Here is a 12,089-nt window from a genome sequence, read left to right as displayed (position 1 = left end):
GAGTATATTATTGGAGGACCTAACCTGGCCAATGAGGCTAGAGTATCTTTAAGGTTGCATATTTTTGCTGAGCCACAAAAGATGGTAGGGAATCCACCTCAAATTATTTCTAAGCAAAGAGAAGAAAATGTAGAAGACCCTGAGAATAAAAGGATGGCTTTTTATAAAATTTGGTAACTTGCCAAAAGGAACTGTACAATACATTCTGTTGGCATCTGCTTATGATACCTGATAGGAACAGGAAAAAGATGAGTGCTGCCCAGCTTAATGAATAGAGGCTGATTCTGCTCTAGCTGGAGTGGGTAGCACAGTTCTCGATTTAGGCTTCATAGTATAACGTGGAAAGCTATTTCAAGGAAAGAGGCCAGGGACTGAGAGAAAAGAAGAATATGTTGAATTTACTGAATTTCCCATCTTAGGTGACAAAAGAAATTGAGAAAGTAGAGAACACTGTTACAAAATGGTGATCTTACTGATCCAGTTAACAGTATAACTATGTCATTTAACAACAAAGGATACCTTCTGAGGAATGCATAATTGGACAATTTTGTCATTGTATGAACATCATAGAGTGTAACTTACACAAATCTCGATGATATACTACATATCTAGGCTATATTGTATAGCCTATTACTCCTAGGTTACAAACCTATATAGCATATTACTGTACTAAGTATTGTAGGCAACTGTAACACAATGGTAAGTATTTGTGTATATAAACATAGAAAAGGTACAGTAAAGTACAATATTATAATTTATTAGGACCATCATTGTATATACAGTCCACCACTGATCATGATGCTATTAGGTAGTGGATGACTGTATTTACAAATGCCTACAAAAGAGCAACATTTTAAATTTTCATTTCTAATTCTATGAAAGGAAAAGTATTACTGCCATCTTGAAGAAACCTGAACTCATAAATATTAACATTATTTAGGAGTAAAAACTGGAACAGGTGAAGCACAGAGGAAAAAATCTTCCCTGAACTGTTGCCTTTGTTGCCAGTCAATATTTGTTAAAATAACTAGATAAGAATAGAACTTAATTAGTCACTATTAATTTAAATATTTAGCCAATTCATTTTGTATTATAATCATAGATTTTTTTTTCAGATTTTCTTCCTGTTTTTCTTTCTTTGCTACCATGCTTTTCCTATTTTAATTCCTTTGCCATAGGACAAATGTAACAAATAAAAATCAATTGGTGGCAGGGGATTTCCTTAAAAAAATGGTTTCTCAATCATTTATAGAGTTTATTATATACCAGAAACTGCTTGAAATGTTTTACATACATTATCATCTCAATTGAACAACTAATGTCTGACATTTTATCCATCTATGTCATAAGTGAGGAAAATGAACCACAAAGAAGTCAGATAACTATGCTACAGGTCACACAATGAAGGATGCAAGAGTCAAACAGATGATACACCTCTTAGAGTTCATTTAATCTATTGTTGGAATATAGCTATTGTTGGAATATATCTGTTGGATCTCAACAAACCCTAAAAAGAAGGAAGGAAAAGATAACGACATTTTTATATATGTATTTTAGCCTGGTACCTTTACTCAAATGAGTTGAATTGAAATGGGAGGGGAGATTAAAAAGTGAGTGGGCCAGTTGTAATATCCAGTGGTTATAAACTGGTATGCAAAAAATACACCAGTGTTTCTAAATGTTAGAGTGCATCAGCATTTCCTGTAGGTCTAGTTAAAACACAGATTGCTGGGTCCCGACCCTAGAGTTTTTGATTCAGTAGATCTAGGGTGGAATCTGAGAATCTGCATTTCAAACAAGTTCTCGGCTAATGCTGTTGGCAAAGGGACCACAATTTCAGAACCTCTGCACTATACTATATATACTCACTGTCCAACATAGCTATAGCAAATAAAAGCCATAGTAAATAAAACCATATACTTTTCCTGGGGAACTAGAACATAAATAAAAGAGTTTCTTTTAGAAGTTAAAGAGATGTGGAATTTTCACAGATATTTTATGTTTTTTCTTTATATTTTTTAATCTAACATTTGACACAAAAATATACGTAAAATATATAAATGTTTAAGCAATCTAATTTTCATATGTAATTCATATAGTGACAATCAATGTCAACTACAACCAACAAACTCCCTTTAATATTAAACTGTATTTATTTTCATAATTGGCAGATACTCTTATATAAGATTTAATTTCTGAAGAATACATATAACTTTCATAACATATATAGTAAAAATAAGTTAAATTTTAAATCTTTTTTTCTTCATTGCTTATTCCACAATGATCACTAGTGAATAAACACTATTGCTACTGAAGACTGATCTAGAGAAGGCACGAAGTTTAACAGGAAAAATAATTCAAACTTTCCAAGATAATGTGTAAAACTACTAAAGACAAAAACACAAAAAAGTATTTTATCCTAAATTTACCAATTTTACTTCTTTTGTTAAATAAAAAAAGCATAAAATTTAAGAATGGTGTAGACTATTCTAAAATAGGCCTTCAAAATTAATGATAAAATAGCCTTCCATGCTATTTGAGGAATTATATACAATGAACATTGGCAATGAAGTAAAATCTTACCCAGATCTAGTCGTTTTGAATTCCACCTTGAGGATAGGTTTGCATGGTTCTGGCTTCTTCCCATCCTTTAACTGTTTTCCTAAAATATATTTTCCTGCATTAAATTCTAAAATTCTAAGTTACTCTACATTCTTACATTGATAGTTTATAAAATGAAAGTGAAATATAATGAAATCCACCATGAAACATTTTAAAGTGATTCTGAAAGAGGCATTTAATACACAGTAAGATATTTTTTAAATGATCAAGCAAAGTTACCGTTTGAAATTCAGTGCTAAAAAGCAAATATAATTAATAACTTAGTAAGAACATTTATGTGACAAAATTCTAGCAGGAGAAACTGATAGTTTTTCCAATGTTCTTAATTGCAGATAAGCAACATAGAATTTCAACTTGCTAAATGAATTCATTTTAAAACAGCAAAATTTGAGAAAAATAAATCTACATCACATTTTCACCCCAGTGTGACAGGCTGCAATATTAAGCCCTATGCTAATAAAATCATTTATATTTATTCTCCTTAAGTAAATACATCCACTGTAATACCCAAAAGACTGCTAAAATACACCAACCTCTATAAAATGTGTCAGAGACTCATTTTGTCAAAGAATTCTAATTATTTTTTTAAATGTTGATTTCAGTTATCTATTTCTACATGTTCACTGTAGAAACTATGGAAAAGTAAAAAATAAAGAAAATAAAACATTTATTTCCCATATTTCAGAGATTAACCACTGTCCACATTATAATACTTCTTCTGGCAAATCACCTAACTTGGGAATGGTCTGAGGAATTCCTGACACTCACCCCTAACCTAACACCTCTTACCCTCTTTCACAGCTTTATTTTTTCTCCAAAGCACTTGTCACATTCTAGTATCCTTTATATTTACCTTCTTTGTTTATTGTTTGCCTAACTGGCATGTATGTAAATTCTAGGCAAGCAAATTTTTTTTCTTTTTTTTGAGACAAGGTCTCACTCCTGTAGCCCAGGATGGAGTACAGTGGCATGATCATGGCTCACTTCAGCTTCAACCTCCTGGGCTTAAGTGAGCCTCCCATCTCAGCCTCTCAAGTAATTAGACCACGGGTGCATACCACCATGTCTGGATACATTTTTAAAAATTTTTTGTAGAGATGACAGATGGGGTTTTACCATGTTACCCAGGCTGGTCTCAAACTCTGGGCTCAAGGGAGCTGCCCGCCTCAGTCTCCTGAAGTGCTGGGATTACAGGCATGAGCCACTGCACCCGGCCAGGAAAGCGAACATTTTTAGTGTATTTGTTTTCTGTTGTGGTATCCCTGGTGACAAACATTGTTTGGCATATAGTATATCTGGGTAAAGTTTTATTCTAGAGAGGTTGTGCCAATTTATAGTTCTATCAGCAGCGTAAGACCGTATTTTGCCATATCCTCCCCTAGCAATTTTTTTTTTTTTCTTTTTGCTGATTGTTAAATAAAAAGAGTAACTTATTTTAATCTGATGTGTTTGGATCCCTAACTGGTCATGTATACTTCTATTAAAAAATAGCTTGCTGTTCTTTATCAATGCTTCTATGTCATCTTCCTTGTATTAGAAAATAAATTTTATTGTCCAGGCTTACTAACATTCTGTCAATCATGTATGTTGCAAATATTTTCCCTAGCGAATTCCTACAAATTAAAAAAAATTGTACAGAAATACACATCTAAATAATCAAGTCTATCAGCCTTAATATGTTGCAATTTAAGAAAATATGAAATCCTAAAATATCGGTTCTTCCAAAATTAATTTATAAATGTAATGTAATTAGAATCTCAACAGCTCTTCTTGAATTTGGACAAAGCGATCTTAAAGTTCACCCAGTAGACTAAATGTCTATGAATGGCTAGGGAAACTACCAAAAAGATCAACTTCCAAGATGATACAGTGAATATCATAGGTAGGTAGGCATGAGTGGGGCAGGAGAGGGCTCTAGAAATGTCAGATGATGGTTTGACAATTATCACACTGCCTCACTAAAAGTGATATTGGCAGCCGGCGCCAGGGAGAACCCATTTCCTGATGGTCCACACCTGCTGCACTAAAGTGTTAACTGAACGCAAGCGCCAGGGAGACGCAACTTCCCAGGCATGGGCAGTAAGTAACAAAATGGTGGAGTATGACCTTCGGGGGGCACTCCACTGGAAAACAGAGGAAAGCCTCAGATGGACATGTGTACGAATTCCTAAACACACTGCACGTGTTCACCTACCAAGGGTAAGGAGGGCACCACACATAGGGGCAGCACACCCTAAGGGAAGAATCATGAGAAAGGGGCAAGCCTATGAAGTCCTAGGGTCAGAGTTAAACACTGCACTTGTTTTCCAAGTTGCCCACCTGGATCTCTTTCAAGTGTTTCTTCCCTGTTCTAAAGCCTTTTTAATAAACTTCCACTCCTGCTCTGAAACTTGCCTTGGTCTCTTTTTTTGCTTTATGCTCCTCAGTTGAATTCTTTCTTCTGAGGAGGCAAGAATTGAGGTTACTGCAGACCCATACAGATATACTACTGGTAACTCAGATATATGCCACCAGTAACAGGAGGACCTCGATGAACTTGCTCTCCCACAAAAATGAAAGTACTATTAAAACAACTAAAGTTAAACATTTTAAAATTCTGGAGAATGACCAAGCCACTAACAAGATGAAAAATCATCTACCCAATAGATACTACTGAACTTCAGTAACATGAGGGGTTCGGGGACAGGGAACTGTGGTATTTTTAAGGAAGGTCTATTTCTATCCCCTAGCTACCCAGCTCAGTGGTAGGCTAGCCATGAAAATGCAGTAGTATCAGCCAACAGAGAGGACTGAAGTTTTCTTGGAGCTCTGTTAAAACCACTTTTGCTACAGCACAATCAACATTTTGTGTGAACCTGCAGCTCCCTGGAACTCTATTCCCAAAGTGCTGTGGCTATCTCATTTGACACAGACCTCAAATATGGGAGACAAAAATCCCTACCCCCAGGGCATTCCAGAACAATAGCAATCTGTTGGAAGTATTACAGCTGCCTAAGGCTGTAGTTTCAGTTGAGGCAAATGGAACTCAGGCAGAAATTTAAAAGAAAAGCTCTGAGAACTAGACACATTCATGGCGGTCTAAAAGGCTGCCTGCCCAGGAAAGAGTGAGGAAAGGAGAAGGCCCCAGTCACTCATTTCTGGCCGACTTTGAGATCCTGAGCAAACAGGAAGAAAAAAAAAAAAGTAAAATGACTTATAACACCTATCACTGGCAAGGACACTGGAAAAGGGATACTCATACATGGCTGGTAGAAATCTGAAGGATATAGCTTTTTTTGAAAAATGGTTTGAGAACATTTATTAGAAATAATAAAACTTCAATATTTCGGGGTGGAAATTGTACTCTGAAGTATTTATTCCATAGAAACAAAAGGACCAATTCCTATGGCATATGTACAAAGATGGTAGCTGCAGCATAATTTGCAATGTTTAAGAAATGAAAACAAAGGGAATGCCCATTAATTTGAAATAGCTGAGTAAGTTGTGATACAAACAACTGGCTCTGACACAGCCATTAACATAAAAGAAATGCCAGAACATTTGGAGGAATCTTCCTAAAGTACAGTGATTAAGATGCAAAAAAGGAGTTACAAACAATCCAGTTCCACTCTTTAAAAGTTATTTTAAAATGTACAATTAAGTTATTATTGAACTATAGTCACCCTATTGTAACTCAAACGATAAATGTTTGAGGGGATTAATACCCCATTCTCTATGATGTGCTTATTTCACACTGTATGCCTGTATCAAAATATCTCATGTACCTCATAAATATATATATCTACTATGTACTCACAAAAATTTAAAAAAATTTTAAAGATGCAAAAACACTAACATAATCCTAATTTTTGTAAAACAATGATCAGAAAAATAATCTCATGTTTGTGTGTATGTGTTAATACACATGATTTTAGAAATACCTATATTTTAGAAGAATATCTGTAAGATTTTTGACATAGCTTACCTGGTGGGACAAGAAAGGAGATTGGGCTGCTAACATGGGAAAAGGCTGAGGGAGAAGGAACTGGTATGATAGGATCTCATTTATGTATAACGATACATGTGTATGAAAAAAACTATCCGTCTTTTTGGTCCCTCCCCTCTTTGGTTTTACGCTTGGAAAGTTCTTCCCCACACCAAAATCACATAAATCTGCTTTTTCTTATAATTTAGAATAGATTCATTTATTACATTATTTTCTGATGTGTATTTTGATACAGGGAAGACATTTTCCTCTTAATAATTAATAAGCTATCAATCATCTCAGTGCTAGTTTAATAGCTCTACTGAGCTATAACTGCTAAACAAAAGTACACTACTTAAAGTGTACAATCAGATGAGTTTTGACATAAATATTTACTTGCCAGCTCAATTTATTGAACCATCATTCTCTCCTCACTAGTATGAAATATCACCCATATTAAATTTTTATAAATATATACTTGTACACTGACTGGTAATGGAACATTTAATCCTGTCTTAATTTAAGATCCTAGAGAATAATCCCTTTCCCCTCCTTATGAAGAAATGGTTGTACAGGGAATCTTGAATCTCTAGCAGCCCAATTTACAGGAACCAAGAAGTGACAGAAGTGACCAAGGAACTGGAAAGAACTGCCAGAAGAAAGGAAAGGATTGTTGAGGTGGGAGAGAGAATTGCAAGGAAAATAAAAGGTATCGAAAAAAGGAGGCTTAAATCTGAAAAGTAGTCCCTTGTGTTATACAAGGAATAAATTAAGAACTTCAACCTCTATTCCAATCTATATAGAGATGTATATGACCTTTCAGTAAAAAATTTAAATGTTTGCTCTGAAGAAGGTCAGCTGGCTTTTATCCTCTTTCTACCATGCAGAGTTCTAGCGGGAGAGTCAGGCTGACAGAATTTAGAATTATAGACACAAATTTTACATTTAGGTTCAAACATGATTTTGTTTTATGAAGTGAAACAATTATTCAGAAATAACTCCTTTAACTTACTTCAATATTCAACATCAATCTTTCAGAGGTTGGAACAAATTCTAAAGGACATTAGATGGTATTTGCTAAACGCTTCCAAGCCTGAGCTTCTATATCTTGCAAAAAACCTGGCTAGGTACAAAATTCTTAACTTTCTTCTTGCTCAATAGTCCCTTGATATTGCTCTATTGTGTTCTAACATTCAGACGTAAAATTACAAGTCTAAGTCAGTCTGATTTCTATTCCTTTAGAAGTTAACTTTTATTTCTGTCCCTCTGAGAGGATGTTAATAGAGTAGTTTCATTTTCTCTGTAAATGAAAAATGTTGCAGTGTTTAGAGTGATCATCCTGTATTAATTTTGCTTGAAAAAAACCCAACAAATCCTTGGTCTGCATATTCTGATATCTTTCCAACCAAGATGTTTTAAATAATGTCTCTGATTACTGCTTATGGTCTAGATAGGTTTATTTATTCATCTATAATTCTAGGCTAAGCATTTTCTAAATCAAATCAAATAATAAGGTACTACCCATGATTTTAAGCACATATAAATGGAAAGACATTTAGGGGATTTCACCACTAGGTGTCATTTTACTTCTTAAATGCTATGCCACCAGAGGAACAAAAATACGTGCTTGTTCTTTTAACTATCCGTGAACTACCTTGACCAGTCAGTTAAAAGATCTGATTAATTATAAAACCTGACTTAATAACTCACATAAACTACCATGCCACATCTGATTTCTCCTTCTTACTATGGCCTATTTCCCCACCCCTCAAACCACCAAGCCACAAATAATTGGTTTAAGTCCTATTGATTCTAATTCCATAATTTCATTCATACATGTCCATTTCTTCCCATTTCCTCTAATAAAATCTCCATTATTTATTAATGCAAAGCTTCCTAATTAGCCACCCTCTTCTGCCTCCAGCCCACCTGATGTACTATCATTAAAGTGATATTTTTAAGATGTAAACTTAATGCTTCTCACTATAAACTCAATTACTAGGTCTCCATTATGAAGTTCAAACTTTTTATCATACTTTGATATATAATCTTGCCTCTGTACATGGTTCTGTTTTCACTTCCTGCTACTTGCCCTAAGGCGTTTTAAACTCTGGTCATATTAAACTATTAGCAGTTTTCCAAGAACACCCCACTTTTGTTTATGTCTTTGTGCCTTTGTGCCTTCTAAGGTAACTTTGCCCTGCTCTTTGCTACCTTATACCACCAGTATCATCCTTTAAGACCAAGTTCATATACCCTGAATTTGTGAAATAGTCCAACACCTTTTACCCAAAACCAGTCACCACTTATTTGTTTCCATATCATGTTATACATGCCTTTATCAGCACTTATCACAATGTATTATATTTATCAGTTTATAGATCATTTTTATTCACTTGATGATGAGCTCTTCAGGACAGTATATTTTCAGTATTTAATCTCTGGTAGGTAGGAGGTGCTCAATGTTTATTCAATGAATAAAGATTCATTAAAAATGAATAAAGATTACTGACAAAAACAGTTGCTTTCTAAAGTTTTAATTTTGCCAGTTAGGATGAGGAACATATTTTAAGTGTTATGCTTGTTACACTGCAGTTATGTTCTCAGTCTAGCGTGGCTATCCAATAGGGTAGCCGTGAGTCTACCGTGCACTCAAAATGCACGGACAGCGGGGCACTTAAAATGTATCTAGTCCAAGTTAAGATGTGCTAAATACACACTAGATTTCAAAGATTTAGTACAAAAAAAGAATAAAATATCTCAATTTTATACGTTGATTACATCATGAACTAATATTTTGCATATTTGGGATTAAAGAATATGTTATTAAAATTAGTTTTACCTGTTTCTTTTTACTGTTTTTAACATGGTTACTAGCAAATTTAGAATCACACACGCAGCTCACGTTACCTTTCTATTGGACAGTGATGTTCTAGAAAATAAAAAGACAAACTGAAGAGCCACATTGCTAATAATACTAGTCTGCAATGGGGAGGAGGGTTGTTCCCTCCTAAATGAGTGTACAAAGTTGATTTACGGCTGGACTTGGACCCCTGAACATCTGTTATTTTACTTTTGGCCAAGAAAAGGACAGTGGGATTTAAGATGTGTTGTTTAAGGCCCAAAACTTCCCTGGTAACCACCAGTGTGTAGTTTTGCTGCAGGTTGGCAAACGGCCTAGTTGATTTATTAGCAAGACTGGCTTGATCATTACAAGGGTCTTCCTGAGAGTTTCTCTGGAGCTCTTCAGAAGCCAGATCTTGGTGACTCGAGGTGGACTCAGCACAATCCTCGTGTGTAAGTGCTCACTGGGAGCTCACATAGGGGAGGGATGTTTCAGAATACCTGCCTGCATTCTCTTTCTCCTCCTGTATCATATCCTTCGCCTTTAAATCATGGTCTTGTTTGAGTATGCTCTGTGGAGTCTGGTAAGTCTTTTCAAATACATAAACTGGGGAAAGGTTTGTGATGAATGATAAGGAACTGAGGTATAATTTTATTATTTACTGAATGTTTTAGATTTCAGGTGAATCTTAAAAGCAGATTAATGGAATTCTTTACACGTCTCATCCTTAACATATTAAGCTGACGTACTTAGGTGAATTTGAATTTTATTTTTCCCTCAGTGACCTTCAACAGAATAAAAGTTCCCCAATCTTGGTTTACTTTTTGATAAGTAGATTGATTGCATTGATGAATAAGCTTCAGAAACTAAATTTAAAATATCATTTCCTATAATAAAAATCTATGGGTTTTGACTGTCTAGCACAAGCTTGTCCAACCCATGGCCTGCAGGCCACATGTAGCCCAGGACAGCTTTGAATGTGGACCAACACAAATTAGAAAATTTTCTTAAAACATTATGAGATTTTTTTTTTTTAGCTCATCAGCTATCATTAGTGTTAGTGTATTTTATGTGTGGTCCTAGATAATTCTCCTCCTTCTAATGTAGGAAGGCACCCCTGGTCTAGCACCTCCATTTCCTTAGGAAACCATCTGATTCTGGTAAAGCTGACAATCACAGAAAATCTTACTCTGCAACACATCACCCTCAACCCTGCGCTACAGGGGAGGTCCTGTGAGGCCCTGGCCAAGGAAATTACAAAACCAAGATGAGTGCTTCAGGGTAAGAATCTGAGCCATGCCAATACTGCCGAAGTTATTCCCTCCTAAGTAATGAAACCCTATCTGCCATGGGAGAGAAACAAGCCAAAAGAGAAACAGCTTACTCCTAGATGTACCATACAGAGATGCAGAATCTATGGCCCACTGAAAGGAAATAACTGCAGAGTCCTTATATGGAATCAAATCCTGCTTAATTTTCACATATTCACTAAACTTTGTAGCTTAAAAATCCTGTTCAATCTTGCCATTTTACAAATAATAAAGCTTAAGTCTCAGAGAAAAGGAATCTCCACAAGGTATTTCACACATAGCACTTACAATTAGATTACAGGTTGTCTGACTGCCAGGGAAATGTTTGAGACTCATAAAAGTGAGATTAAAGGGACCTATCACTTTTTGTTTGTTTTTGGTAGTCAAAAATAACCTGTTGAATCTTAAAGTGAAGAAAAATGCTCATCTTTAATTCAGTATTTCTAAAACTTCTTTCACTATGACATACCTTTTCCACCAAACGAATCATAAATATAAGAAAAACTAGTCTTTGTGGAATATATTTTGGGGGTTCACTAATCTATTCTACCAAGTAAATAACAAGTTCCATACCTACACTTCCTAGAGCCATATATGAATAGCACATCATAATTTCTGGGTAATTTCACTTACATTTTGATTATTTGAACCACAGCTAAGAAAAGTGCCTATCACACAGTAGAACCAATAAATATTTGTAGAATGAGTAAATACAATCCTCACAACAACTGTATGAGACTAGGTCAAGTTTCATTATTATTTGTATTCATGGATGAGAATATTAAGGCTCAAAAATGTTAAATGACTTCCTAAAGGTCACAGAGCCAGAAACTATGGAATTAGTGCTTAACTACAACTCTTCTGGCTTCAAAATCCCATGTTATATAAATGCAACATAATACCTTCTGAACAGATTCTTCAAGGATATCTTAACCTATTTTTAACACTAAACACCCTAACACTAAAACTCATCGTAAAGTACTGGTAGGAGACTTAAATTATAATCAGTTCTTGGCAATCAAGGTAATACTGTAAATGTTTTTTAAGACTAAGATACTTGAACAACCATTAGATGAACTTAAATAAGAAAAAGTGAAAAAGTACTCAATTGTAAAAGGCTAGTATATTTAAACTAATTTACCATAACTGTTTGGCTAGAAATTAAGAGCAAGAAACCACAACAGACAATAGTAATGAGAAAGTAGAACAAAATTTCAATCCATCGAAACAGTTAATATAATGAAAATGATGTACCACAAATGTGATCTCTATGGAACAGATGATACCCTTGTTATGGTATGCAGAATGTAGTTTTGTACTTTAATGTATAAAAATGTACTCAGCTGGC

The 12,089-nt window shown here is 34.8% G+C and overlaps 1 protein-coding gene across 3 annotated transcripts in view; it reads right to left on the bottom strand.

Annotated features, from left to right (window-relative positions):
• The window catches only part of STXBP5 (syntaxin binding protein 5), a 185,580-nt gene that overhangs the window by 96,844 nt on the left and 76,647 nt on the right, over positions 1–12,089 (bottom strand). For all 3 annotated transcript variants that reach the window (XM_003311531.7, XM_016956444.4, XM_003311530.7), the window contains exon 9: positions 2,584–2,662. In XM_003311531.7, coding sequence (XP_003311579.1) covers positions 2,584–2,662 — 79 coding nt within the window. The remainder of the gene's footprint in view (positions 1–2,583; positions 2,663–12,089) is intronic.

Source organism: Pan troglodytes, chromosome 5, assembly GCF_028858775.2.
Source record: "Pan troglodytes isolate AG18354 chromosome 5, NHGRI_mPanTro3-v2.0_pri, whole genome shotgun sequence".
Lineage (NCBI taxonomy): Eukaryota > Metazoa > Chordata > Mammalia > Primates > Hominidae > Pan > Pan troglodytes.
Note: the sequence above shows the minus strand (reverse complement) of the source record. Positions and strands in the feature narration are given on the sequence as shown.